The following is a 27,969-nucleotide window of genomic DNA, read 5'->3' as shown; positions in this document are numbered from 1 at the left end:
GAGACGAGGGCAAAGGGAGGTTTGGAGGAAGGTGGCCTGAAATGGTGAGAAGCTGGTAACGGGCGTGGTACAAGGAACCGAAAGGATATGGAAGAAAGAAGGGAGGTCTGTGTAAGTAGCCGAAAGGATTAAGTGACTAGAAAGAATGCCGGTGTAAGTGAAGGAAACGTGAGGTGTGGCTAGGTCAAAGGGCTAAGAGAAGACGGTCGGTGGAGCAAGGAAAAAGCCGTGGAAGTGGCTGGGGTTCGGGGCCGGAAGAGTGCCAGACGTGGCCGGAAGGCAGCGGAGCTGAGCGCAAAACTGAGAGTGTTCGGAAATTGGAAGACTTGGTGGCGAAAGAGGGTCAGGACTCAGATCCCACCTCGGAGAGTGGGCGACGTGTCCGGGATGTGGGATCAGAGGCTGGTGCGGTTGGCCGTTGTACAGCAGCTTCGGGCTGTTTATGGCGTTAAGGTCAAGGGTGGCCGTGGGCAGTGCGATCGCAGGAGACAGGAGACAGCAGCCACGGAAATCGTGGTAAGTTCTGGGGAAAGAGATTTAGGTTAAAAAAGGAGGGGGGCGTATTCCCTACCATCACTTATTACCGGGTCATGCTAAAATGTTCATTCCGTATGGATCCAAAAGAGAATATGTTTAAGTGTGTCAACTTCAGCAACACTGACATTTTGAACTAGATAATTCTTTGGGGGGTATTGGGGTTAGCTGTTCTGTGCATTATAGGATGTTTAGCAGCATCTCTGGCTTCTATGCACTAGATGCGCGTAGCGTGTCCCAATTGTGACAAATAAAAATGTCTCCAGATACTGCTAAGTTATTGTATTTTGAACAAGTTGCACGTGGGAAGGGAGACAAACACTACCCCACCACCACTGTTTGAGTAATATTTGGAGAGGAACAAGGGCTACCAGTATCTTTTTTAAATGAATCAGTAGATGAGGTGTGACAGTATTAGAAATAGGCTTTAGATAATAACTTTATATTCACCTATTTGAAAAGAACATGCTTGCTGCTTGGCTATATCATATTTTTGAGCCATAAAGGTTTTTTTTAATTAATGAGTAAATTGAGAAACCACAGTGGAATGATTCAGAAGCTGTTGATTTTTGGGTGGTTGAGGTTAGGGGATTTCGAATTAGATTTTAATATCTCTACAGAATCGTCAAGAATTTCATTGTGAAAAATAAGTTAAATATAAAGCATTTTGTTTTAGATTTACTTGCCTAATTATATGGTGCTTTCTAAATACAGATGAAAACTAAAAATTAATTTTCATAACTCTTATTAGTTTATAGTTTCTGAAAGAAAATAAGTACTTGGAGAAGAAAACTGACAAATAATTTATATTCCTCTTAACAGCTTATAAATTCTGGAGAAATTATTTTTGTTGTTTGCAACTTATTGGCAACATATTTGTTTATATTTAAAAACTAAGTGGTTTCTTCTGATTGTAAAACTGGCTTTCCAAGATCTCAAATATAGTAGGTTTTGTACGTATATGAAAGAATTTGTATGCAGATTTTTTTCTTACCCCTCAAGAAAAACTGACACTTGGCCTTTAGAGTCAGATAGACCTGAGTTTGATTCCTGCTCTACCCCTACCTGGGGTGTGATCTTGGGCTGCTTGTCCTAAGCTTTAGTTTCCTACTCTATAAAATGGGAATGGTATCTCTCGTTGAGTTGTTTAGGGGATTTAAAAAAATTATAAGATCTGTAGATGAGACTAGCACACAATGCCTGTCACATGCCACTAGTTGTTATGATAATCAGAGGTCCTCATCCTAATTGGTAATCATGCTAGAAATCCTAATTGGTAATCATGCTAGAAACCCTAATAAAAATATTCTAATAGAGAAATACAGAAGATCATTGTGTTAACACGAACGAGATCTAACATGTTAGGTAATTATTTGAATACTAGATTTCTTTGGCTCTTTGGTGTTTGTTATCTAATGATAGTTTTGAGCTCTTTAAGAAACTTGCTAGACATCTTTTTAAAGATGATATTGTAAGTGATGTTCTAATACATAAAATTTTAAAAGCATGTTATTAGTTTTATTTTATGAGATTAAATTATAGCACTTACTTGTGAAGCCAGTTATTGAGCATAACGAGACTTGAAAAAAAAAAACCCTGAATTCTGGTTATGTAAGACATTTGTAAACTTACAATCAGCTTCAGCATCTGATTTATTTTTGCATTTTGTTTGGTTGCACAGTATCAAGAAAATTCTGATTTACCCAAATAAGGGGTTGCCCATACTAAGTTTTTTTTTTTTATTTAATTTTTTTTTTTGACTGCACCATGCAGCATGCGGGATCTTAGTTCCCCAACCCGGGATGGAACCCGTGCCCCCTGCAATGAAAGCACGGAGTCTTAACTACTGGACCACCAGGGAAGTCCCCCTAACTTTTTTTTTTTACTAGCTCACCTTGAAATAATTGTAACAGCAACAAATATTCTTTGAATGTTTGCTTTGTCAAACACTGATGTTTTACATCTTTTAATTCATTTAATTCTCTCTGCAACTCTATGACTTAGAACCTATATAAGAATACTGAGGCACAGAGAATGACCATTTAATCATGGTCACTCAGCTAATAAGTGGAAGAGCCAGGATTTAAAACTTGGCAGTCCTGCCTCTAGGAGGCTGCTCACTTAAGCACTATGCTACACAGTCTTTTCTATATTCGTCAATTAAATTGAGCCAGCTACTTGAAAAAGGACTGGTAAGATTTTGTCAAATCATTAAGAATACTGAATGATTTTGGCTGCACCGTGGTTTGCGGGATCTTAGTTCCCCGACCAGGGATGGAACCCAGGCTCACAGCAGTGAAAGCGTGGAGTCCTAACCAGTGGACCACCAGAGAATTCCCTGAATGATTTCTTATTATAAATAACAGGTTAAATAAGGTACTCTTACAACACAAGTGCTTCAAGAGCATTCATGGAGAGCAGATGTATCTAAACTAAATTAAATCACATATGATCTAAACTAAATCACATGTGAGTGATTAGGTATGCCCACTTAATCTAATTTCATATAAGCAGACATATACAGGCTTGAATTTTTTTTTTAATTAATTAATTTATTTTTGGCTGCATTGGGTCTTTGTTGCTGGGCACGTGCTTTCTCTAGTTGCGGCAAGAAGGGGCTACTCTTCGCTGCGGTGCGCAGGCTTCTCATTGCGGTGGCTTCTCTTGTCGCAGAGCACGGGCTCTAGGCGCTCGGGCTTCAGTAGTTGTGGCACACGGGCTCAGTAGTTGTGGCTCGCGGGTTCTAGAACACAGGCTCAGTAGCTGTGGCGCACAGGCTTAGTTGCTCCACTTGCGGGCATGTGGGATCTTCCCGGACCAGGGCCGGAACCTGTGTCCTCTGCACTGGCAGGCGGATTCTTAACCATTGAGCCACCAGGTAAATCCCTTGAATTTACGTTTAAGTCCAAGGCAAAGCTACAACCTTCTTAATCAGTGACTCGTTTTTAAGAAGTTTGAATATATGCCCAAAGATAGTGGCAGATTCTTTATTCAGAGGTGTGCACAAACACTCAAGTTAACCAACGTACAAATGTGCTCTTGGGATCTTCAAATGTATTAAAATTTGAATGCGAGTAATACATTCCACTCTGACTTTTTAAAATTGGTTTTGAAAGTACGACGTGAAATTTAAATTGTTTGCAGAATCCCTTCCTCGGATACCTCAGAACAGTTTGATTAGTACTCTCCCATAGAGTGTGGAAAAGATAATCAGGTATAAAAGGAACCACCCTGATATAATTTTAGGAAGTACTGAGTGACAGGAATTACTGTTATAGGCCAATTTGGCCTTTTCAAGTTAGTATTTATAAGGTGACCAACAGAAAGTTTAAGGTCAGTATTTATATAGTTACTAAAGGAGCTTGTAGTATTTTCCAGAAATGTTAGCATATTGGGCCAAATTCTGTTTAAGAATTTCCTTACTGAACACTAAAGGGATTGATTTTCTGTTGTGGGATTGGAAACTGAGGGAATTTGCTGTGTTGCTTAAGGGCAATGACTCTATCTTGACCATTTTTGTACTCCCAGCATCTAGCATAATATCTAGTATAAAGTAGTTATTTTTTAACAAATATACTTGATGTAATTGTTTTCTGTGTCTCAACCAATAGTTTATTTCTGCTATCTTGTTTTATTTTGTGAGGTTTTTAATTTGCCTAATGTTTAAGAAAACTTATATTGAGCCTAATATTTGTGTTAGAGTAACTGACTTTGTCATTTTAGGGTAAAATATTTGGAGTACCTTTTAATGCATTGCCCCAGTCTGTTGTTCCAGAATATGGACATATTCCAAGGTGAGCAAACTTTGAAGAGTAAATATTTCAAACTGGTATTGGAATGTTTAACAATAAATAGTTGAATGGCGCACAAAATTAGTTGGAACTGGCAAATGATTTTATTTCTCAACTAATGTTAACAGTTGTTTTTTAAACTTTTGCATCTTTTAACTTTTTAATTTGTACTCATTTTCAGGATTGAATTTTAAGGTTTAGTAATGAATAAATGTTAGAAAGCAAATTATTTTTGTTCTAAGGCAGAGTTTTCCGTTCTGTACCGATGTTTTCATTGCTGTTTTGATGATGCTCAGTAATATACTAAACTACCAATTCATTTATAATTTTAATATTTTTTATCTTAGAAATGTTGGACAAAAGAATATTTAACTATCGGAGTATTTGTGACTATAAATTATTTAACACTTGAGCTTTTCTGTGTCACTATTTGTAAATAACCTTTTGGACTAACTGCATCAGAAGTTGCTAGGGAAGTTTACGGCTTAAGAAAATAGTTTAAAAATGTGTAGTAGAAAGATACTACCTTAGCTCTTACTAATTCATTTCCCCTCTATCCAAAGTAAGGTTCATTCTGGCTACTCTAGTCTAATAACTTAGGTTTTTAATTGGTGCATTGTCCAAAAGTATTTGTTGAACACCTTGCTGCCTTAGAACAATTTTCCCTCACTCACCCTATAGATACAGATTCACAATCTTCATGAGGTAACCACTTACTATTTTGCTTTTTAAATGGCCTATGAAAGGTTTTTTTTAATGATGATTTTCAGCGTTTAGAATTGCAGTCATATCTCTAGTAATAATGACTAAATCTTTGTTGTAGTTTCTTTGTCTGCTTTTTTAAAAAGAAAGTTTTTCTGTCAGTTACTCTGCAACATTCAGCCACTATGCACCAGTACAATGCTTTCGTTTACTTGCAGCTGACATCCATTCAAATTTTTTGTTACCAGCTGTTACCTAAGCATCTAAAGCCAGTATTGTTAAAAATTATTCAGTATAAAGAAATTGAGCACACACCTCTAAATGTGTGAAGGATTGTAAGGACTGGGATGGATATATCTGACTTTCTGACAGGTAATGTTGGTGAGAAAAAAAAAAAGCCTTGCCTTATTTTTGGGCAAATGTAGTTGATGGTAGGTTTTTTAAGCTATGTGTGCTGTGCAAGATCACCTGTGGAGAGAGAATAGGTAAAGAAATGGAGAAGGCCTTAGAGCCCTGGTTGATCCTAGGATGGAGAAGTCTGGCAGAAAAAGAGGAGCCAGAAAAAGTTTGAGAAAGAGCAGTCAGGGAGACAGCAGAAATTCCAAAAGTGTAGTGAAGAAGAGTATTTTCAGGGCCATCACAGAGTGGTCGAGTGTATCAACTGCTGGTAGGACAAGCAAGATAAAGACAGTGAACTGACCATGGATTTGGCAAGGCAGAGGCCATTAGTGATCTTGATGGAGTAATGGGGATGAGTCTGATTGCAGAGGGTTGAGCAAAGACTGGGATATGAAGAAGTGAAGGCAGTAAAAAAAAGACAAATCTTGTGCTCTGAGCTGAAGCAGAGAAATGGATTAAGATTGGCAAGGATCGGGGATGAGCAGGCTCACTGAAGTTGTCATGGGTAAAAAGATGGGCTTTAGAGAAGAATTTAGGAAGCAAGAAGGGAAACTAAAAGTAACCTTCTATCACAGAGATTAAAGGGATTTGTAGCATCAGAGCTGAAAGGGGTGTAGTCTCTGGCAGGAGAATAGGATTTAGTGAGATGTGTGTCTTACCACCTAAAAAGAGTTCTCTCTTTCAGTTTTCTTGTTGATGCTTGCACATCTTTAGAAGAGCATATTCATACAGAAGGGCTTTTTAGGAAATCAGGATCTGTTATTCGTCTAAAAGCACTAAAGGTAAGCATATTCTTGAACTATAATTTTTCATTTGTACCACTTTTTAATTTGGTTTTTAGGATTGAAATATTTAGAACTATTACATAAATTATGGACAGAAATTGAGTTTGCAGAAAGCTTTTTTTCATGGCAGAAGAACCTTTTTCTTTTTTCCAAAATGTATATCATTTATATAATGCTTTTTTTAAAAATTGAGGTATAATTGACAAATACATTTAAGGTGTACAACCTGATGTTTTGATATATGTATATGTTGTGAAATGATTGTCATAATCAAGCTATTTATATTTTATAATGCTTTAAAAGTTTACAGAGTACTTTCAGATTCATGGTCCTTGTTCCTATAATGTACTATATGAAATGAAAATTTTTTTAAATTTTGTTTTTAGCCTTCTAAAGAGAAGTGATAAATACTAAAACAAGAGTTAAGAGAAATTTATTAAAGAAAGCTCTTTAGAGTATAAGAAAGGATACTTTATTTGCATTAAACCCTTAAGCCCCCGAACGCTCAAGATTGTTGTATTTATTTCAGAATAAACTGGATCATGGTGAAAGATGCCTGTCTTCTGCACCTGCTTGTGATATTGCAGGGCTTCTTAAGCAGTTTTTTAGGGAATTGCCAGAGCCCATTCTCCCAGCTGATTTGCATGAAGCACTTTTCAAAGCTCAACAATTAAGAACAGAGGAGAAGAATAAAGCTACATTGTTGCTTTCCTGTCTTATGGCTGACCACACAATTGATATATTAAGATACTTCTTTAACTTTCTCAGGAAAGTTTCTCTTAGGTGAGTAGTAATTAAAAGTTTTGGGAGATGGTAGTTTAATTTCTCAACTAGCTAGATTTACCCTTATGATAAGAAATTAAATTTCATTTGGCATGGAAATTTTTCTTAAAAATATTATATTTTTCCTTACTATAAGAGGTATACCCTGTATCATTTAAAAAAACAATCTACCAAATATAATATTTCCTTGCTGTCTTAGGGTTGTCATGGTGGATGCCTTAATGGCTTATTGGTGTTTATAGGCTTCTTAGTCCATTGAATGGCTTCAGATTATTGTGTTTCTAAAATATTTGCGATTTGCTTTTCAAATTTTTCCCTTCTCCCTGCTGTCATTGAGACTGCTGGTTTTAGACATACTTGGCTGCCTTCAGTACTTTGAATTTTCTGTGTGTGGGTTTGAAAAATCAAAGAAATGTGTTCAATTTGTGTGGAAAAACAAAGCGTGAACTCTGTGGGTAGCAATGTTTTTATGACATATATTTAAGCACAGAGAGGCTGTGTATTTCTGGTTCTGTCTTATTTCAAGCCAGTCATGTAGATGGGTAGATGAAGGATAACTGTGTCTTGATTTGTGTTTAACTGATAAAATAAGAGGTCTGCAAAATGTGCCCAATATGTTATTTTAACTCTGTATTTTTATCTTTAGCTCCATCTCATAAAACCTTTTTTCCTTTAAGGTGCAGTGAGAATAAGATGGATAGCAGCAATCTTGCTGTCATATTTGCACCAAATCTTCTTCAGACAAGTGAAGGGCATGAGAAGATGTCTGCTAACACAGAAAAAAAGCTACGATTACAGACTGCAGTAGTACAAACTCTTATTGATTATGCATCAGATATTGGTAAGATGTAGTTGCATTATTAAATAATGGGATTTGTTTAAATGAGGGAGATCCCAGCTTTTTCTAAGTGAACTATGAAGACAACTGTTAGAAAGTGGCTATATACTATTGAAATGTTTTGAGGGGGAGTAGAGGAACCATCTTAATTGTGAACATTTTCGTTTAGGACATGTTCCAGATTTTATCCTAGAAAAGATACCAGCTATGTTGGGTATTGATGAACTCTGTGCTACTCCATCACTAGAAGGCTTTGAAGAAGGTGATTATGAAACTCCTGGTGACTGTAAGAGAAAGCGAAGACAAAGTGTAGGAGGTAAGCGGTCATGGCAGTCCTGTTTGTGGATGTACAGCAATTTGCTTTTGCCTGAAATGTGTTTGAACATAAAAAAGCATAAGCTATGGTGTATGCCTTTTTGGTGCTTACAGCATAGTTGGAGAGGCATGACATATGCATGTGAAAAATAAAAATGACAATATAATCTAATATTTATGTGCTCGATATTTAACACAAATATAAACTGCATTCCAGGGAGAAAAGTTCCCTGGTTGTAATGACCAGGGACACTATAAAAAGAAAGTTAAACTGAACCTTCTTGAAGAATGGGTAGAATCTAGGAGAACTGGGTGGAGGGTCAGAATATGTGTATCCTATTCGAGGATGCTATGAAGAAAGATTTGTGTAAACTAGAAGTAATCTATGTCTGTGTCTGTAAAGTAGAAGTAATCTATGTCTGCATGACTTGAGTGGCTCAACCTAGGGATTAGGATGGTATTATGATAAGCTTGAACTCACACTAAAGAATTAGAACATTAAACTGGGTATTGGAGAACCATTGAAGGTTTGGAGAGAGGCATAACATGATTACACTATTTTAGAAAATCATCTGGTTTGGAGAATTGAGACTTGGAGGTAGGGAGAATAGTCAAAAATGTGTGGCAGTAGTCCATGTGTGAGATCATGACTTGAAACAATAATATAAATTAGCAGTATGAACTAAATAATGAAGGAAACATTACCAAGGAAGAATCAAAAAGAACCAAAGTTTCCTCTTGGTGGAATCAATCATGAGACTTCTTAATCTTCTTGATTGGGAAGACAGACTATTCCTCCAGTTGCCTTAGGAAATTTCTTATCTTTTGCGTATCAGAACCAATTTCTGTTAACTGTCCGATGCCTTTTTGAATCTTTTGGCTGATATGGTTTTGCCTCCTCCTTGGTTTTTTTTTGCCTCCTTTGTAGATTTCCCTTATGCCTTCTTTGTTCTGTAACAAAGTACTGTACTGTACAGTACAGTACTGTAACAAAGTACCACAAAGTACCACAAACTGGGTGGCTTAAAACAACCGAAATTTATTGTCTCACAGTTCTGGAAGCTAGAAGTCTGAAATCAAGGTGTTGTCTGGGCCATGTTCCCTCTGAAACCTTTAAGGGAGAATCTTTTCATGCCTCTTCGGGCTTCTGGTGGTGGCTATCGATTCTTGCCATTCTTTGATTTGCAGCTGCATCACTTCAATCTCTGCCTGTGTTGTCATATGGCGAACTCCCTAGGTGTTTCTCTGTGACACCAATCACATTGAATTAGGGCCTACCCTAATGACCTCATCTTTATTTTTTTCTTTTTTTTAAGTGAAAGCAGGTTTATTTTAGAGATACACACTCCACAGACAGAGTGTGGGCCATCTCAGAAGGCAATAGGTAGACTGTCTTGAAGGGCGAGCGGCCCTGAGGTGTGAGGGTCTTAGTTTTTATGGGCTGGTAATTTCATAGGCTAACAAGTGGGAGGAGTATTCTAACTATCTTGGAGGAGGGGTGGGGATTTCCAGGAGTTGGAGTACCACCCACTTTTTTGGCCTCTTATGATCGGCCTCTGAACTGTCATGGCACCAGTGGGTGTACTAATGACCTCATCTTAACTTGAGTTCATCTGCATAGACCCTAATTCTAAATGAGGTCACATTCACAAGTACTGGGAGTTAGGACTTAAACATATCTTTTTGGAGCACACAATTCAACCCACAAAACTTCCTACCCCAAATTCAGATATTCTTGGATACAGATCATCTTATTACCCTTTTCCCTTTGTGATTTCATTCACTCCTGTAAGTTTCACTTATTGCATCTAAATAGATGAACACTTAAATCTCTACCACTGTTATCTCACAAATGTCAAACCACTTTAGTAAAAGTCTCTACTAGGCAGACATCACACTTCTGCTTTTCCTTGGTGCTTGAGCTCAGCATTTTGAAATGATCATCTTCACCTTCTTTAAACTGGTTCTTCTCGAATTCTTTTTTCTATTAATGGTACCACCATTCTCTAGTCACAGCTTTAGGCCATAGGTGCCCAACTATTACTTTACCGTCTGTATTCACAGAGTTTTCAGGTTCTGTAAGATTCTATCTGCAGTGTTTACTGCATGTTTACTGTAAGAATTTCCTTCTTGGTCTTTGTGCCTCCTCCTTGAATCTGCCCTGCTTATTGCTGTCAAGGCGATATTCTTAATATATAATTCTAATCATGTATCTCACATGCATACCCTTCAGAAACTTTCATTAATACTGATCTCTGTAGCCTGACATTAAAGATCTTTCATAGGATTGCTTTACCATGCCTTTCTACTGTATCCTATCTCTCCTTTATGCAGTCTATACTTTAGTCAAACTGCTTTCTTTATTCATTATTTTTAGACACTTTGTTCTTTTGCTTATACTTTTTGATATAATGTTTTACTTCCATCTACCTCTACTGTTCAAATAATATCCACTTGTCAAAACCCAGCCTAAATGTCTTATCCAGCAAGCTTCCCCCCTCCCTTTTAAAAATTTACTGTTTATGTATTTTTATTGATCTGACATTGGTCTATAACATTATTGTAAGTTTCATGTGGACATTAAATTTCGACTTACCTATACACTATGGTGTGCTCACCACCAAAAGTTTCATTTCTATCCATCACCATACAGTTGACCCCCTTTACCCATTTCGCCCTTCCCACACCTCTCTTTCCCTCTGGTAACCATAACTCAGTTCTCTGTATCTGTGTGTTTATTTTGGTTTATTTGGTTTGTTCATTTATTTTGGTTGTTTTAGTTTGTTTGGGATTTTTATTCCACATATGAGTGGAAGCATGCGGTGTTTGTCTTTGTCTGACTTATTTCACTTAGCATTATACCCTCAAGGTCCACCCATATTGTCACAAATGGCAAGATTTTGTCCTTTTTTATGGCTGAGTAGTATTCATTGTGTATATATATACCACATCTTCTTTATCTATTCATCCATTGATGGACACTTAGGTTGTTTCCTCCCCCTGCCCCATTTTATTTATTTATTTATTTTTACATCTTTATTGGAGTATAATTGCTTTACAGTAGTGTGTTAGTTTCTGCTGTATAACAAAGTGAATCAGTTATACATATACATATATCCCCATATCTCTTCCCTCTTGCGTCTCCCTCCCTCCCACCCTCCCTATCCCACCCCTCCAGGCGGTCACAAAGCACTGAGCTGATCTCCCTGTGCTATGTGGCTGCTTCCCACTAGCTATCTACCTTACGTTTGGTAGTGTACATATGTCCATGCCTCTCCTTCGCTTTGTCACAGCTTACCCTTCCCCCTCCCCATATCCTCAAGTCCATTCTCTAGTAGGTTTGTGTCTTTATTCCTGTCTTACCCCTAGGTTCTTCATGACATTATTTTTTCTTAAATTCCATATATATGTGTTAGCATACGGTATTTGTCTTTCTCTTTCTGACTTACTTCACTCTGTATGACAGACTCTAGGTCTATCCACCTCATTACAAACAGCTCAATTTCGTTTCTTTTTATGGCTGAGTAATATTCCATTGTATATATGTGCCACATCTTCTTTATCCATTCATCCAATGATGGACACTTAGGTGGTTTCCTTATCGTGGCTATTGAAAATAATTCTGCGGTGAACATAGGGATGCGTGTGTCTTCTCAAATTAGTGTTTTCATACTCTTTGAATAAATACCCTCATATGGAATGGTTGGATCATAAGGTGGTTCTAGTCTTAAATTTTCGAGGAATCTCCATAATGTTTTCCACAGTGGCTGCACCAATTTACATTCCCACCAACAGTGTATGGGGGTTCCATTTTCTCCACACCCTCTCCAACACTTGTTATTTCTTGCCTTTTTGATAATAGCCATTCTAACAGGTGTAAGATGGTATCTCATTGTGGTTTGCATTTGCATTTCCCTAATAATTAGTAATGTTGGACATCTTTTCATGTGCCTGTTGGCCATCTTTGTCATAAATTAATTGTCCATATATGTATGGATTTATTTCTGGGCTTTGAATTTTGTTCCATTGATATGTGTCTGTTTTTCTGCCAATACCAGGCTGTTTTGAATACTATATAGCTTTGTAATATAATTTGAAATCTGGGAGTGTGATACCTTCAGCTTTGTTCTTTTTTCTCAGGATTGCTTTGGCTTTTCAGGAATTTTTGTGTTTCCATATAAAGTTTAGGATTTTTAATTCTGTTGACATGAAAAATGTCATTGGGATTTTGACAGGGATTGCATTGAGTCTTTAGGTTGCTTTAGGTACTATGGACATTTTAATAGTGTTAATTCTAATAATGTATGAACACAGAGTATCTTTCCATTTCTTTGTGTCTTCTTCAGTTTCTTTCAACAGTGCCTTAGCATTTTCAATGTACAGGTCTTTTACTTCCTTGGTTAAATTTGCTCCTAGGTACTTTATTCCTTTTGTTGTGATTGTAAAATGGGATTGTTTTCTTATTATTTCAAATAGGTTTTTAGTGGAGTCTTCAGGGTTTTATATATATATATATATATATATATATATATATAAAAACTATGTCCTCTGCAAATAGTGACAGTTTTACTTCTTCCTTTCAATTTGGATATCTTTTATTTATTTATTTTTTCCTTTTCTGTTTGCTCTGGTTAGGACTTTCCATACTGTATTGAATAAGAGGGGTGAGAGTGGGCATCCTTATCTTCTTCCTGATATTAGAGGGAAAGCGTTCACCTTTTTGCTATTGAGTATAAGGTTGACTGTGGGTTTATCATATATGGCCTTTATTATGTTGAGGTACTTCCCTTTTATACCCATTTTATTGAAAGTTTTTGTCACAGATGGGTGTTGAATCTTGTCAAATGCTTTTTACATCTATTGAGATGATCATATGATTTTTATCTTTCATTTTATTAATGCAGTGTATCATGTTGATTGATTTGCGAGTATTTGATCCTTTTAATGTAGTGTTGTATTCAGTTTGTCAATATTTTGTTGAGGATTTTTGCATCTATGTTCATCAGAGATACTGGCCTATAATTTTCTTTTTTTGCATTGTCTTGCCTGGTTTTGGTGTCAGGGAAATTTGGCCTCATAAAATGAGTTAGCACGTGCTCCCTCCTCTTCAGTCTTTCGGAAGCATTCGAGAAGGATAGGTATTAAATCTGTTTTGAATGTTTGGTAGGATTCACCTGTTTTGTTTTGTTTTTCGCCTTTGATTTCTTGATTGACCCAGTAGTTCAGTAGCATGTTGTTTAGTCTTCACGTATTTCTGATTTTTCAAGCTTTCTTCTTGTAGTTGATTTCTAGTTTCATACCATTATGATCGGAAAAGATGCTTGATATGATATCGGTCTTCTTAAACTTATTGAGACTTGTGTTGCAAGTTATGGTCAATCCATGAGAATGTTCCATGTGCTCTTGAGAAGAATGTGTGCTGCTGTATTTGGATGGAATGTTCTGTATAAATCTATTGAGTTCATCTGGTCTGATGTTTCATTTAAAACTGCTACTTCCTTGTTGACTTTCTTTCTGGATGAACTATCCATTGATGTAAGTGGGGTGTTAAAGTCCGTACTGTTATCGTGTTGTCAGTTTCTCCCTTTAGGTCTCTTAATACTTGCTTTATATATTTGGGCACTCATATTTTAGGTGCATATATATTAACTGTTGTTTCTTCTTGGTGAATTGTCCCCTTTATCATTATATAATGTCCACCTTTGTCTCTTGTTAACTTTTTTAGCTTGAAGTCATTTTTGTCTAATATGAGTATGGCTATACCCATTTTCTTTTGGCTGCCATTTGCTTGGAGTATCATCTTCCATCCCTTTGCTTTGAGCCTATGTTTGTCTTTAGATCTGAAGTAAGTCTCCTGGAGGCAGCATATAGTTGGGTCTTGTTTTTTAATCCATCCAGCCACTCTGTCTTTCGATTGGTGAATTCAGTCCATTTACATTTAGGATGATTATTGATAGATGAAGACTTAGTACTGCCATTTTATCTTTTGTTTTCTGACTGTTCTGTATCTCCATTGTTTCTTTTTCTTTGTGTTTCTGTCTGCCATTTTGGTTCGATGGTTTTCTATGATGTTTTTCTCAGTTTTCTCTTTTATGTTCTGTGTCTCTGCTCTAGATTTATATATATATATATATATATATATATATATATATATACATATTTTAAATAAATTTATTTATTTTGTTTGTTGATTTTTGGCTGCGTTGGGTCTTCATTGTTGCACAAGGGCTTTCTCTAGTTGTAGCAAGCAGGGGCTACTCTTCGTTGTGGTGCGCGGGCTTCTCATTGCGGTGGCTTCTCTTGTTGCAGAGCACAGGCTCTAGGCATGCAGGCTTCAGTAGTGTGGCATGTGGGCTCTAGAGCGCAGCCTCAGTAGTTGTGGTGCACAGGCTTAGTTACTCTGCAGCATGTGGGATCTTCCCAGACCAGGGCTCGAACCCATGTACCCTTCATTGGCAGGCAGATTCTTAACCACTGCACCACCAGGGAAGTCCCTCTAGATTTATATTTTCTGATTACTATGAGGTTTGTGTAAATTGTCTTACAGATAAAAGTCCTTTTTCTGCCAATAGCATCTTACTACCTTCATTTGCCTATATGAGTTTCATCCTTTTCCTTTTACCTTTCTGTTGCCTGAAATTGTCTCTTTATGTTTTGTGTTCTCTACCAAATTGAAGTAGCTATAGTTTTACTGCTTTTTTCCCTTTAACCTTTATTATAGAATTGTTTGACAGCTTATTTTGATATAGAGTTGCAATTTTCTGATTCTGTTTATCATCTTACTCAAAATTTTGTTTACTTTTGCCTTTTTGTTTTCTGGTAGAAGAGTTCCTTCCAGCATTTCTTGTAAGGCAGGTCTAGCACTGATGAAGTCTGTCAGCTTCTGTTCATCTGGGAAACCCTGTATTTCTCCTTCATATCTGAATGATAATAGCTGACAGTTTTTGTCTTTAAATATATTGAGTATGTCATTCCATTCTTTCCTGGCCTGTTGAGTTTCTTTGGATGACGCCATTGTCTACTCAGTCATCAAAGTCAGAATTCTAGACGTCCTTATCTGCTCTTTCCTCATTCGCACATCCCACTATCACTTTGATCTCTTAAATACCTTTAATAATGCCTCCATTTCCATAGCTGCTACCTCAGTTAAGACCTTCTTCTCTTGCCTGGCTAATTCCCACTCTTCCTTCAGGTCTCAGCTTAAATACCAGTTCCTCAAGGATGCCTCCTCTAACTCCACAGTCTAAATCCATTGTTATATTTGTACTTCACACTATTTACCCATTTGTCAATAGGTATTTATTTCCTTAGTATATTTAATGCTTGTTTCCTCCAATAGAGTAAGTTTTGTAAAGGTCACTGTTTCATATTTTGGCCACTGTTGTATCTTCATTGTGTCTGACACATAATAGGTACAAAATAGATATTTGTTGAATGACTGAATAGCATACTTAGAAGAAACTTTAGCTAGTTTGCCTGTCTCCATCCAAGGAGGCTTACCCCCCAATAAATCTGTCATACTGCTGCAGATTTAGTGATTTTCCTAAAGTGCAGAAATGATGACTTTGTTCCTTTTTGCCTTTGGAGAAGTTCAAGTTCTTCAAAATGATACACAGCCCTGTTCTGCCTAATACACAAGACTTAGCTCTTACCGTATCCACTGTTCACTGTTTGCTCTAGCAGTATCAAACTCCTGGTTTCTAGTATACATAAATTCTCTTTTTTCTTACATACCTTTGCATATACTAGTCACCTTGCCTGAATTCTACCTTCCACCCTAATCAACACCTACAAATCCTTCAGAACACTGTCCAGGTTTTATTTCCCTTGCAAAGATTCCTCTCTTAATGCCATTTCTTTCCTTCCTCAAAAGGTAATGATTTCCTCTTCCATACTCTTTCTATACATTATAGATACTTGTTTTACAGTTCATTCTGTATTTATTTATTTGTATGTTTTTTGTTTTTGTTTTTGATGTGGACCATTTTTAAAGTTATGTTTTTAGTTTTTTGACTGTGAGACATGTGGGATCTTAGCTCCCCGACCTGGGATCGAACCCACACCCCCTGCATTGGAAGGCAAAGTCTTAACTACTGGACCACCAGGGAAGTCTCTCATTCTGTATTTAATGTCTTCCTATTTATCTATTTTTTTTTTTTGAGAGATATGGGAGTATAAGAGGGGAATGAAATACAAATATATCCTTTAGTATTTTTCCCCTATTTTGAAATAATTCCTTTTACATGACCTTAAGTGACTTTAAAACATATAAGCTGATATAAACTTAGATGCTAAAAGACCACAAATAGCAATATGAATTATTGATAAAAGTTAGGTAAATGTTGTTATAATTGATTATATGATTATAAATATGCCTTGCATTTCAGATTTTGTTAGTGGAGCATTAAATAAACTTAAATCTAACAGGACACCCTCTATTACACCTCAACAGGAAAGAACTGGTAGGTATTATATATATTTATTTAAGTGGACATTTATATATATTATACAAAAATTAATTACGATAATGATTACCTAACTTATTTTGTTTAATCAATTCCAAATGTAATTTTTAGTGGAGATATTGTACTATAATATTATGACATTGGATATATATATGTAATACATAATATATAATTACATTGGATATAATGAACATAAAATTGTAGGTATGAATTTATTTTAGTCTATTGTTATATCTTTGATCTTCTGAATCATGTTCTTCTATTTGTAAGTTGGATGATATTGAACATGTGAAAATAAATCTCATTTTTATTTTAGAACCAGAAGTTTATTAATATTTGTTCCAATTTTTTTTTTTTTTTGGTTTGCTTGTGGCTGAAATTATTCAACCCAGTAATAGAAAATTTGATCACTTGTTTTGTTTTCTAGATTGAAGACATTAACTGGTTAATACTCAGTTATGATGAAAATCAAAAATATTTAGATCAGTTTTTGTTTCAACACCTTGAGTATAATTTTTCTTGCCTATTTAATACTCTTTAATGTGAATTATATGCATCTTTTAGTCTATTTGGTGTTGAAGTTACCAAGAGTCTGGCCTCTTTGCAACTTCACTGTTTTTATTTTAAGTAATTGCATAGTGTTAATTTAGTTTTATAATATATATTTGATAATGTTAATGTAAACATATCCCCCCCATTTTTGGTTCTAAGAAATAGCTTTATAAGAAGAAATTATATAAAGTGTTTGTATTTTATCAACTTTGTGGGAGAAAAAACAAGTTTTCTTTTTTTCAGCCCAGCTATCCATTTCACCAATGATTCTTACACCAAATGCTAAGCGTAAACTACCGGTAGATTCCCATGGTTTCTCAAGTAAGAAAAGGAAGTCCATCAAGCACAATTGTAACTTTGAGTTGTTGCCAGGTAATCTCTTCAGTAGCACTTCTACACCAGTATCAGGTAACAAATAGAATTTATATAATTGGGTTATAAACATTAACATGAGTGCCTATTCTGGGCAAAGTGCTATTTCATATTAATATGACCCTTTAGGAGCCAGAGTTTTATTCTCTGTTTTATCAGATCTCTGAATTTTATAAAGTCCCCTAACTTTTAAAATAGACAGTGGTTCAGTATAATGTGTGTGTGTGTGTGTGTGTGTGTGTGTGTGTGTGTGTGTGTGTGTGTGTGTGTGTTTTACTGCCATGCCTATTGAAAGTTATGGGTCACTGTGGATAGGATAGCACTTGTGCTCAGGTTTTACGTGATTGAACATCCTAAATTCTACATTAGTTACTTCTGGATCTGTAGCTGTGGCTGGATTGCTGTCTTTTGTTGAGTTGAGGTCACCAGCGTTTGAGCATCTCTGAATCCAGAGTAGGGGTGTTACCATTGAAGTACCATTGTGGGTTAATTTGGGGGGCAGTATTTTTAAAGTTTTATACTCAAGTGGCTTTTATAAAAAGCCATCCTTATGGCATGGTTTCCACATCCCTTACCAGCCCAGCCATTTTATTCCAAATGAAATACAAGTTCCTAATGTGGCCAACCAGAGCCTTCAGAGAAAAATATAATCATGCTAATTTGAATACCAAATTTTTGTTAGTGTGATCTTGGATTGAGTCGGCTCCTTTAGCATGTGTAGAATACAAGTTGGCTCGTATTAACCTGTGGTCAACCCAAAATGAATTGAAACTCTAAGCCCAGAGTCTTCCATCTCATATTTGTGTCACATTTAGACAAAATGTGAGTAGCCTCTGATTCTTTTAGATTTTCTTTGGTTTCAGACAATGTTAAGAGTTTCAATTTGAATTTGTTAGCTGGGTTATGAGGTTTTCTTCCCAAAAGCCTCTCTTTCGCTTTTGTTATCCGAAAGGTTTACATTTTCCTTGTTTGTTGTATTAAAAAGGTGAACAGAATAGCAACTTGTTCTCTATGGTTCTTCAGGTTCTCTGTGGTTCATTAAAGTGTAATGATAAGAACTCTGAAGCTATGTCTGTAGTTCTATCTGTATTCACAGGCTGGAGACTTAAACTCCTTTAAAGTAACTTAGTGTGTTTTTAGTATTTAAAGGCTTTCCGCTTTGGAGGACTACTTCCAAGTGACAGATGTGAATCATAGTTCTACCTGCCTTTGTTTATTAGCAATACATCATCTTCCCCAAGAAATGAACCTGCAGATTCCTTCTCTCCAAGTTCCCCAAAAATAGATTAAACATTATGTTACTGTAACATTAGCGAAACTTCTTTTATAAAAAAATTAACAAGTTCAGCATCAGTAATTCTATTATTTTAACTCACCATTTTTCTTTGACCCTTTCTCAGCCACAATTCAGTAAATTGCATCTGCAAAATTGAAAATGAGTTGGTTTCTAAGTTTGGATTATAACAGATATGATGCTTTTCTTTAATATATGTAGGCAACAAGATTAATCTACAATCCATAGTGTACTTATTTTTAATTTTTTTCTAATATGTGTTGTAACTGTGTGTTATTCCATCTATTCTGACTGTGCCTCCTTGTCACCACTGATATATTTTCAAGATAACTAGACTGCAGCCCTAGAATAAAGCTACCTATGTCACATTGGATATATCATATTGCCTCCAAGCTTTCTTTTTAGCCAAATGCACCCAAAAAGTCACTGTAATGGTTGTATTATTTTCTGGTTTTGTAATTGAAAAAACATGGATATTTCTGTTTGGGGACCTGTGAATTCTTTATCGATACCAATGATAAGTTGAGAGGGTTCATGTTTGTTGAGTGTATCCTGGGCAATATTCAAATACAAATCAAATGTATATGGAGCCTTTGCTCATAACTATTATACTTTTCCCTAATTTTTTATTATAGTTGGTTTCATGGTATAGTGTTAAATAACTTAATCAAAATGAGCTGTTGTAACCTCCAGTTGTTATCATGGAACATGGCAGTAGCCAAGTGGTTAGGTGTATGTTATAGATCATCAGTTTTTGTTTGTTTGCCAAAACTTTTGGACAAATTGCACTCCAGAGTCAGGTAGACAGCAAGTTGGCTAGCAGGTGCATACTGGATACTCAGATACTAAATTGTTTTTCAGTAGTTTATTTTTGATAAGAACATTAATTAATCTTATGTACCAGGTACTGTGCTAGACATCTTATATACGTTATAGTAATATTTATATTCACCATAGAAGTCCAGTTTTAGAGCCTAAAGCCATTTAGTAAGTGGTGGACAAACTCAAGTCTGTCTCGAAAGCTTGCTCCTTCTCCAATCTGCAACAGTGCCCACCCCTCCCTTGTAGTATTAAAAGAGTTTAAAGCAAAACTCTAATATAAAAATAATGTTTAATCTGACCTTTAATTGGTAACTAAAAAGTAAGAAATAGATTTTTTTTTTCAGTTGACTTGGGTTATTTGACCCCTGAAGATTCTAACCAGAAATTATGTGATTTTGTGGTTGTTTAGGGGTGGAAATTAAGACTTCAAATCTAATTGCTATTAATATTTTATACTTTGAAAAGAAAATGAGTATGTGTGGTCTATCACGTGTGGTTATTTTTATAGTTCACTTTGATACAAGCCCAGAAGGGTCATCTCAGAGTTCACTCTCTCCTGTCGCCGTCAATGGAAACCATTTGATCAGTACAGGTGTGCTAAGGCGAAGTAAAAGGCTTGCAAGCAAAAAAGTTTGCAGGTAATTTATCCAGGTTGGATAAAAATTTGGTATATACAGTTAATAAAATATTTTGTGTCTTTCTACTGAGAATCATAATTTTTAAAAATGCCCTTTGCCTTTATAGTCTTATTAATCAAGTGCATATCCTCTAGAGAAAGATTCCTAATTTGAATCCATTTTACTTGCTTAAAATCCTATTTTATGTTGATGTGTGTAATTTTTAAATTTCCTTTTAATATAAAAAGCTAGTCTACCCTAATGATTCTGGTTTATAAGTGACTAAACTCTGGTGATAAACAGGAAAGTTTATTTTATAAAATACTTGTATTTTTTATGCAAATACAATGTGTTCCTATATGGTATCTTAAACCTAAAAAATTATTACTCTATTCAATTACTAACAATGTGATTTGCTCTGGACTTTCAAACTTTATTTCGTAGGAATTCCAGTTCTTATGCTATAAACTGATGTTTTTAATTTGACTCTTTCTAGGATGGAATCAGGAAAAGCAGACTGCTTCTCTCCTAAAATCAGCCGTAAAGAAAAGGTTCGAAGATCTCTTCGTTTGAAATTTAATCTAGGGAAAAGCAGCAAAGATGGAGTAAGTGTCTTTCACCATTTCATTGAAGTTTATGTTAGGATAAAGCTGAAGACTTGATGCTAAAAGACTCTCTCAACCCTGCCTCTCTTCCATCTACTGTCCCATTCTCTGCTCTTCTTTATACCAGCCCTTACACTTGAGTTGTTATCTCCAGTTCCTCCTTTTCTATTCTGCTGAAATCAATTCCAGTGAAGCTTTCATCCCCAACACTCACTGAAACAGCTCTCGTAAGATCACTCATGAATTGAGCATTGCTCAGACCAGTCCTTGTTAGCCTTGATATGTCAGCAGCATGTAACCTGGCTGATGACTTGCTCCTCTCTGGCATACTTTCTTTCCTTGCTTCAAGGACATATAGTCTCATGATTTTCTTCCTTCTTTGTCAGTTAATTTTCTAATTCCTTTACATTGGAGTGCCCAAAACTTTGCCCTTGGGTTTTTCTTTTCTCACTCCACTCACTCAGGGTGATCATCAGCTCTAAACATCATGTATATACTTACGACTTATATACTTACGACTTCAAGTTTATATACTTACGACTTGAAGTTTATATCTCTAGCCCCAAATGCTCTCCTGAACAACTTGACTGTTTAACCGACCTACCTACTTGACCTCCCTACTTGGGTGTTGATCCCAAGTAGGGAGGTGTTGACATCTCAAGTGTAACCTGCCCCAAATAGAGCTCCCAAGATGCACTTCTCCACTGTTGGTATTTCTCCACTCCTCCCCGTCTCCTCCACCCACACTTCTATTCTACCTGTAGTCTTCACCATCTCACTTATGGCAACTCATTCTTCTGATCACTTAGGCCAAAAACCATGCAGGCATTCTTTTTTTTTTTTAACATCTTTATTGGAGTATAATTGCTTTACATTGTTGTGTTAGTTGCTGCTATATAACCAAGTGAATCAGCTATACGTATACATGTATCCCCATATCCCCTCCCTCTTGCGTCTCCCTCCCACCCTCCCTATCCCACCCCTCTAGGTGGTCACAAAGCACTGAGCTGATCTCCCTGTGCTATGCGGCTGCTTCCCACTAGCTATCTATTTTACATTTGGTAGTGTGTATATGTCCATGCCATGTATATGTCCATGCTCTCTCACTTCGTCCCAGCTTACACTTTCCTCTCCCCAAGGAGAGGAAACGGTCCTCAAGTCCGTTCTCTACATCTGCATCTTTATTCCTGTCTTGCCCCTAGGTTCTTCAGAACCACTTTTTTTTTAGATTCCATATGTATATGTTAGCATATGGTATTTGTTTTTCTCTTTCTTACTTCACTCTGTATGACAGACTCTAGGTCCATCCACCTCACTACAAATAACTCAATTTCATTTCTTTTTATGGCTGAGTAATACTCCATGGTATATATGTACCACATCTTCTTTATCTATTCACCTGTCCATGGATACTTAGGTGGCTTCCATGTCCTGGCTATTGTAAGTAGTGCTGCAGTGAACATTGTGGTACCTGTCTTTTTTTGAATAATGGTTTTCTCTGGGTATATGCCCAGTAGTGGGATTGCTGGACCATATGGTAGTTCTATTTTTAGTTTTTTAAGGAACAACCATACTGTTCTCCATAGTGGCTGTATCAATTTACATTCCCATCAACAGCATGCAGACATTCTTGACCCCTCACTTTCTCTCACATGTACCGTCAAAACCATTAGGGAATCCTGTCTAACTTCTGCTTTCAGTCTATCCAGGCTGACTATTTCTCACCAGTACTACATTTCTAACCTTCTCTAAGTTATGTCATCTGGAACTTGGATTACTACAAGTTCCTACTAGTAGGTCTACCTGCTTCTACCTTGCTGCAGTACTAGAGCCAAAATTATCCTCTAAAAACCAGAGTTAAATCATGTCACTCATGTCACTCCTCAGCTCAGAACCCTTCAGTGACTCCTTGCTTCACTCTGAGGGGAAAAAAAGAGAAGCCAAAGTTCTTACACTGATCTGCAGTGCCCCGCATGATCTGTTCCTGGCCTCCCTCTTGGAGCTCTCCTCCTGCCACCCTCCCTTGCTCTCTCGGCTTCATTCACTTTTGCCTCCTGCAGTTTCTCAAGTGTGCCAGACCTTGCTTCAGCCTTAGAGGCTGCACTGGCATTTTCCTGTTCTGGAATGTTCTTCCCCCTCATAACTTCATGACTGTCGCTCTCATTTTTCTTTACTCACAAATCATCTTCTGTTCACTGTGTTTAAAATTATACCCCACCCTTCACCACTCCGTATCCTCCTTACCCTGCTTTGCTTTTGTCCTTAGCACTTTTCACCTTATATATTGTATATTATACTTTATAGTTTATTGTCTGTCTTCTGGTCTAAATCTGCCCATCAAGAATGTAAATTCCATGAGGTAAGATTTTGTTCTGTTTTTCTGTTTTCTTTCACTCTTGTGAACAGGTACTGGCACAGTCATCACACACACAAAAAGTTTTTTAAGTTAATTTGTGAGGCTGTTTTTATTTTAGATCATAAAATATCCACTAATAGCCAAGTCAAATGCTTATAATTTTCATCCGCATGCATGCAAGTATATTGTGTTTGCTATAAAATTGTTCCTCAATTATATACACACCTTTTAAAATCAGCTGTAGAGGATTTTGATAACTACAAAGTAATATTTTGAATTAACTAGGTTTATTTCTTAACCAAAACTTTTTCAATTTGTTCTGTACAGAATGTGTGTTCTGGTGTCGATAGATCTGAAAATGTTGGTCGACGACTTGCAAATCAACAAAGTTTAAAAAATAGGATTGAATCTGTAAAAACAGGTCTGCTTTTTAGCCCATATATTGATGAAAGATTAACAAAAAAAGGTATATTTACATGATATTGTTAGAGTTTTATCCCAAAAGCCTACTTTCGTTGTTTTTTAAAAAATTTTCTTCCCATTTTAGTGAGATATAATTGACACATAACCTTTAGTTGTTTTTAATGATAAAATATATTAAGTAATTTACTATTCTAGAAATTGAAAATTCGTGTTTGAATAATGAAAATATTGGAATTGCAATGTATTTGTCTATGAATAATTGGAGGATCTTTAAAAATGTAAATATAAAGATGTTTGACATATTTATAGGTAAAAATTATCTCTTTTAACACAAATCTAGTTTATCGGAATTAAATGCTTAGTATTTAATTTGTCATGTATTTGAATAACATTTCAAAACTAGGTCAGATATAAATGATTAAAAACACTGAACTGCTTTATTTTAGGTTCAAAAAAGATCAGTAAGTCTGAGGAAAACTTATTAACTCCAGAGCGACTAGGTGGAAGAAATTACCGGATGTCTTGGACAGGACCTAGTAATTCAAGTTTTCAAGAAATAGATGGAAATGAAGCTTCTCCAATAGATGCAGTTCTTGAGGTGGAAAACTCTTCCTTGGAGCCCGATATGATGGTTGAAAAGTCACCTGTTAGGTCATATGAGCTTACCCCTTCTAATGTACACAGTAGGCATAATAACAACGTAACTGGCAGCTCTCTTAGTGGGGATGAAAATAACCTGACCACAGAGACTGTGGTGAAAATTCAGAAAGCATTTTCTGAATCTGGAAGTAATCTTCATGCATTGATAAATCACAGGCAGTCATCATTAACTAATGTAGGGAAAGTAAAATTTAATGAAACATCTTCTATCAAATGTAGCACAGAAAAAAATCTATTTGAAATTAATAATTTCACTGTGATAGAATCCAATGAACACCACACTAGTAAAGATGAAATTAGTTTTTCAGAAAGAGACTTCTCACTACATCAAACTCAAAAATTGGGTAGAGAAGCCCCTATAAAATGTTACTCAACTCAGATGAAGATAGAACTAGAAGACAACATTCATTCGAATATACCAAAAGATTATTTAAGCAAGCAGGAATTGTCCAGTGATGAACAAATAAAGAAACAAGAGTCCCCAAGGGATACACTAAATACTCAATTAAAGGAGAATGAAAATATGATTGAAGAGAACTTACTGAAATGTGCAGCTTCTAGAGAGGACGTGGCTAGCGCCTCTTCCTCAGAGCAGATTACGTGTCATAGTGCAAACCTGTCAAAACCTAGGCCTGTGAGAATTGTTAAACAGCAGTCACTGGTGGAAACATGTGATAAAACGGTTTCTGAACATTTACAAATGACAGAGCATGGAAAGGTTTCAGACCACATACAGTGGTTTAACAATCTTTCTTTAAATGAAACAAATAGGACAAAAGTTAAGTCACCTCTTAAGTTTCAGCGTATGCCTGTCCGTCAGTCTGTCAGAAGAATTAATTCTTTGTTGTTGTATGGTGGACAACCTCCAAGACATAAACTAGCAAGTCTTGGTGATGCTGCTTCTCCTCTGGTTAAATCAGTGAGCTGTGATAGTGCTCTTCCCTCTCGTGTAGAATGTACATCAAAAGATTCCTCTATTCCATGTACCAGATCAAGTCCTAAAGAACAGAAGGCTACATCATGCAAACAGTCGAATGTTGATGCGATTTCAAAATCAAGCATGGAGGTAACTTCTACATCTTTCTCACAAATGAAGAGGCACCCAAACTCTGGAAATGCTTCTCTTGGGTCCACCAGAATTTGTAAGCAGGAAGTGACATCTAATGGCCAAATTAAGGTTCCCTTGGATGATCTAACAAATCATGATATAGTAAAATCTGTTGTAAATAATGATATGGGCTTTTCTCGTGGCATAAATAACAGGGTCCTTAGAAGACCATCAGATAAAGAGAGGGCCTGGTATAAAGGTTCTCCAAAAAATCCTATTGGAAAAGCTCAACTACTACCAACAAGTAGACCTGTAGACTTGTAATTGGTAAATGTTATACTACTTGTCATTAATGTAAATAAAATTAGCAATTGGTGATATGACTTGCAAGGTAATCTACGTGTTAGTTTGTAGCTCAGAATGATTGGTGTGTGATCAATTTTAATTTCATTGCACAAGCAACTTGAATTCTTAAGCTTGTATAAATGATGACTTTGTTTTTCTTAATTATGGCAATATTTAAACTTATTAATTTTATTGTCATCTCTCAAAGCAGAGGTTACACTTTACTTTTTTAAAGAAATTGTTGACTGGGTTTATAAGAAATTAATTTTTGAAAATTGCATGAATTTTATTTTTTAACATGCGATAGAAGAATGGAATGAGTTGTGCCTATTTCCTGTTACTCCTAAATCAGGTGAGGTTTCTCTAAGAAATGTCTAACACAGAGAGAGAGAGAGAGAGATAAGCCCTGCAAATCTTATTTCCCAGATTCCGTTAATGTTTATTGTCTTTATCAAAGTCCCTAGAAATTAATTTGTTTCAATAGCATCTTAATCCTTTATTCCTTTTGGGTGCAGAGTAATTAGACATATATTGTCTATAGATGTGACAGTGTGTTCACTTGAACTAAGAATAATGGCTAATGCAGAATGACGACTCAAGTGTGCTCATATAGTATGATGCTGCAGAAGTAACTGTGACTTTAAAGCCATACTATGTTTTTTAAAGTTAATTTGCACAAGTACATTTATATCTGTTTTGTCCAATATAGAATTAAAATGTTTTAAGAGGGAGTAATTAAGCTTGGAAGATTTTAATCAAAGTGATTGCTTATATACAGATGCTTGATTTTAGACTTTGAAATAGTTGATGCACCTCTGTACATTTACCTTGGATTCTTACACTTTGGATTCCTACAGGAGCCTGTGATGGTTTTGTCGTGTGTGTAAATGTTATTTATTTAGCAAAGACATTAAAGATAACTTTCTGGAAAATGACTTGCCTGAGACTCTAATGAAATTCAAAATAACCTTTTAGAATTTGACCCAAATTGTCAAGCAAATCTATCTAAATTTATATTTTAAATTATTAGAAATAACAAATCTTTAAGGAAAGAATAATATCAACAGTAGAGGGTATTCTCTGAGTTTTGGAGGAAGGAATATGCATGCAGACTCAACCACTAAAGACAGTTTTGCAGGTCAGTTGTTAGGGTGCCACATTCAAACTTGGGGCAGAATAGAACCACACTGCACACCATTCGGAGCAACCAGGCAGCATGAATTTGTGTGAGGAATTTAAAGTCATCAGAGGTTTGCTTTACCAAGTTCTCCCTAATAACAGTACATCGGTTTTATTTCAAAGCTATTTCCTGTTTCTATATTCACTACCTAGGAATCGACCCTTTCTCAGAATTAGTAAGTATTTACTTATATAAAGACTAAAAATCTGTAGATATAAACATCATGTTTATCTGACATGAAAACAGGTATTTAGTGTAGACTGGGTATGCATTTCAGATGTTTATGGTGTAAGAGTAAGTGGAAATAGAAAATATTTATAAATTCTGAGATGTTTGTTGTCTGGTTCAAAGCAGTTTTTTTAAACTTTGCTTTTAAAGTTTTAAACATACATCAGTGTCCTTTTATATCCATGGGGGTAGGTGAAATGTTGAATTGGAAGACTAATTCAGTAAGAAGTCATAGGAAATTAACTGTACAAATCACCTGAATTAGTGGATTTTCTGAGAGATTAATCATTAATCAATAATGAAAGATATTTATTTAAAAAAGAAAACTACCCATATATATCACTCCCATTTTTTGTTAGCTGAAAGCTGCAATACAGATTAAAGGATTATGAAGGTGCAAACCTTGGAGATGAGGTAATTGGAGAGTCGTGAAAGCTGAGTTTTAGACTTGATTTAATATTCCTGCTTTTATTTTTTTCTTATAAAAAATAGAGATAATGTTACCAATCTCATGGGGATATTTGATCAAATGATATACAAACATACTTAACGAAGTTAAAGTGTCTGGACATGTGTAGTAACTCCAAAAACTATTTTTACTTTGTTCTTACAAGTAAATAAATTAATATTAATTTGATTATTATGAGCAACAAACAATACAGTTATACATAGAACTTAATAGACTGCTTGGCAATATTCTAAAATCACTAAAAACTTGATATAGGATTTTGAAAATCATCAAGCCCAGGACATATAATAGATGTTTTTAGAAAATCAAATTTCATATGAAGCATAAACAATTTAGTGTATTTCAGTCAAATTTCCATTCAGCACGAAGGCGGTAAATTGTAATAA

The 27,969-nt window shown here is 35.8% G+C and overlaps 1 protein-coding gene across 2 annotated transcripts; it reads left to right on the top strand.

Annotated features, from left to right (window-relative positions):
* On the top strand, nucleotides 1–26,628 carry ARHGAP11A (Rho GTPase activating protein 11A). 2 transcript variants are annotated; one of them, XM_060168524.1, is made up of 12 exons: nucleotides 1–516; nucleotides 4,258–4,328; nucleotides 6,112–6,208; nucleotides 6,741–6,994; nucleotides 7,672–7,835; nucleotides 8,002–8,148; nucleotides 16,535–16,609; nucleotides 17,408–17,536; nucleotides 20,161–20,290; nucleotides 20,766–20,874; nucleotides 23,558–23,696; nucleotides 24,100–26,628. In XM_060168524.1, exons 1-12 carry the CDS (start codon nucleotides 388–390, stop codon nucleotides 25,683–25,685), a joined length of 3,030 nt encoding a protein of 1,009 aa, XP_060024507.1. In that variant the 5' UTR covers nucleotides 1–387; the 3' UTR covers nucleotides 25,686–26,628. The 2 variants fall into 2 exon arrangements, with proteins under 2 accessions (XP_060024507.1, XP_060024498.1); XM_060168515.1 differs by having other exon boundaries at nucleotides 17,408–17,572.
* The last annotated feature ends 1,341 nt before the right edge of the window (nucleotides 26,629–27,969 follow it).

Source organism: Lagenorhynchus albirostris, chromosome 1 (assembly GCF_949774975.1).
Source record: "Lagenorhynchus albirostris chromosome 1, mLagAlb1.1, whole genome shotgun sequence".
Classification (NCBI taxonomy): Eukaryota; Metazoa; Chordata; class Mammalia; order Artiodactyla; family Delphinidae; genus Lagenorhynchus; species Lagenorhynchus albirostris.
The sequence above is the reverse complement of the archived record's forward strand: the minus strand, read 5'-3'. Positions and strand labels throughout refer to the sequence as shown.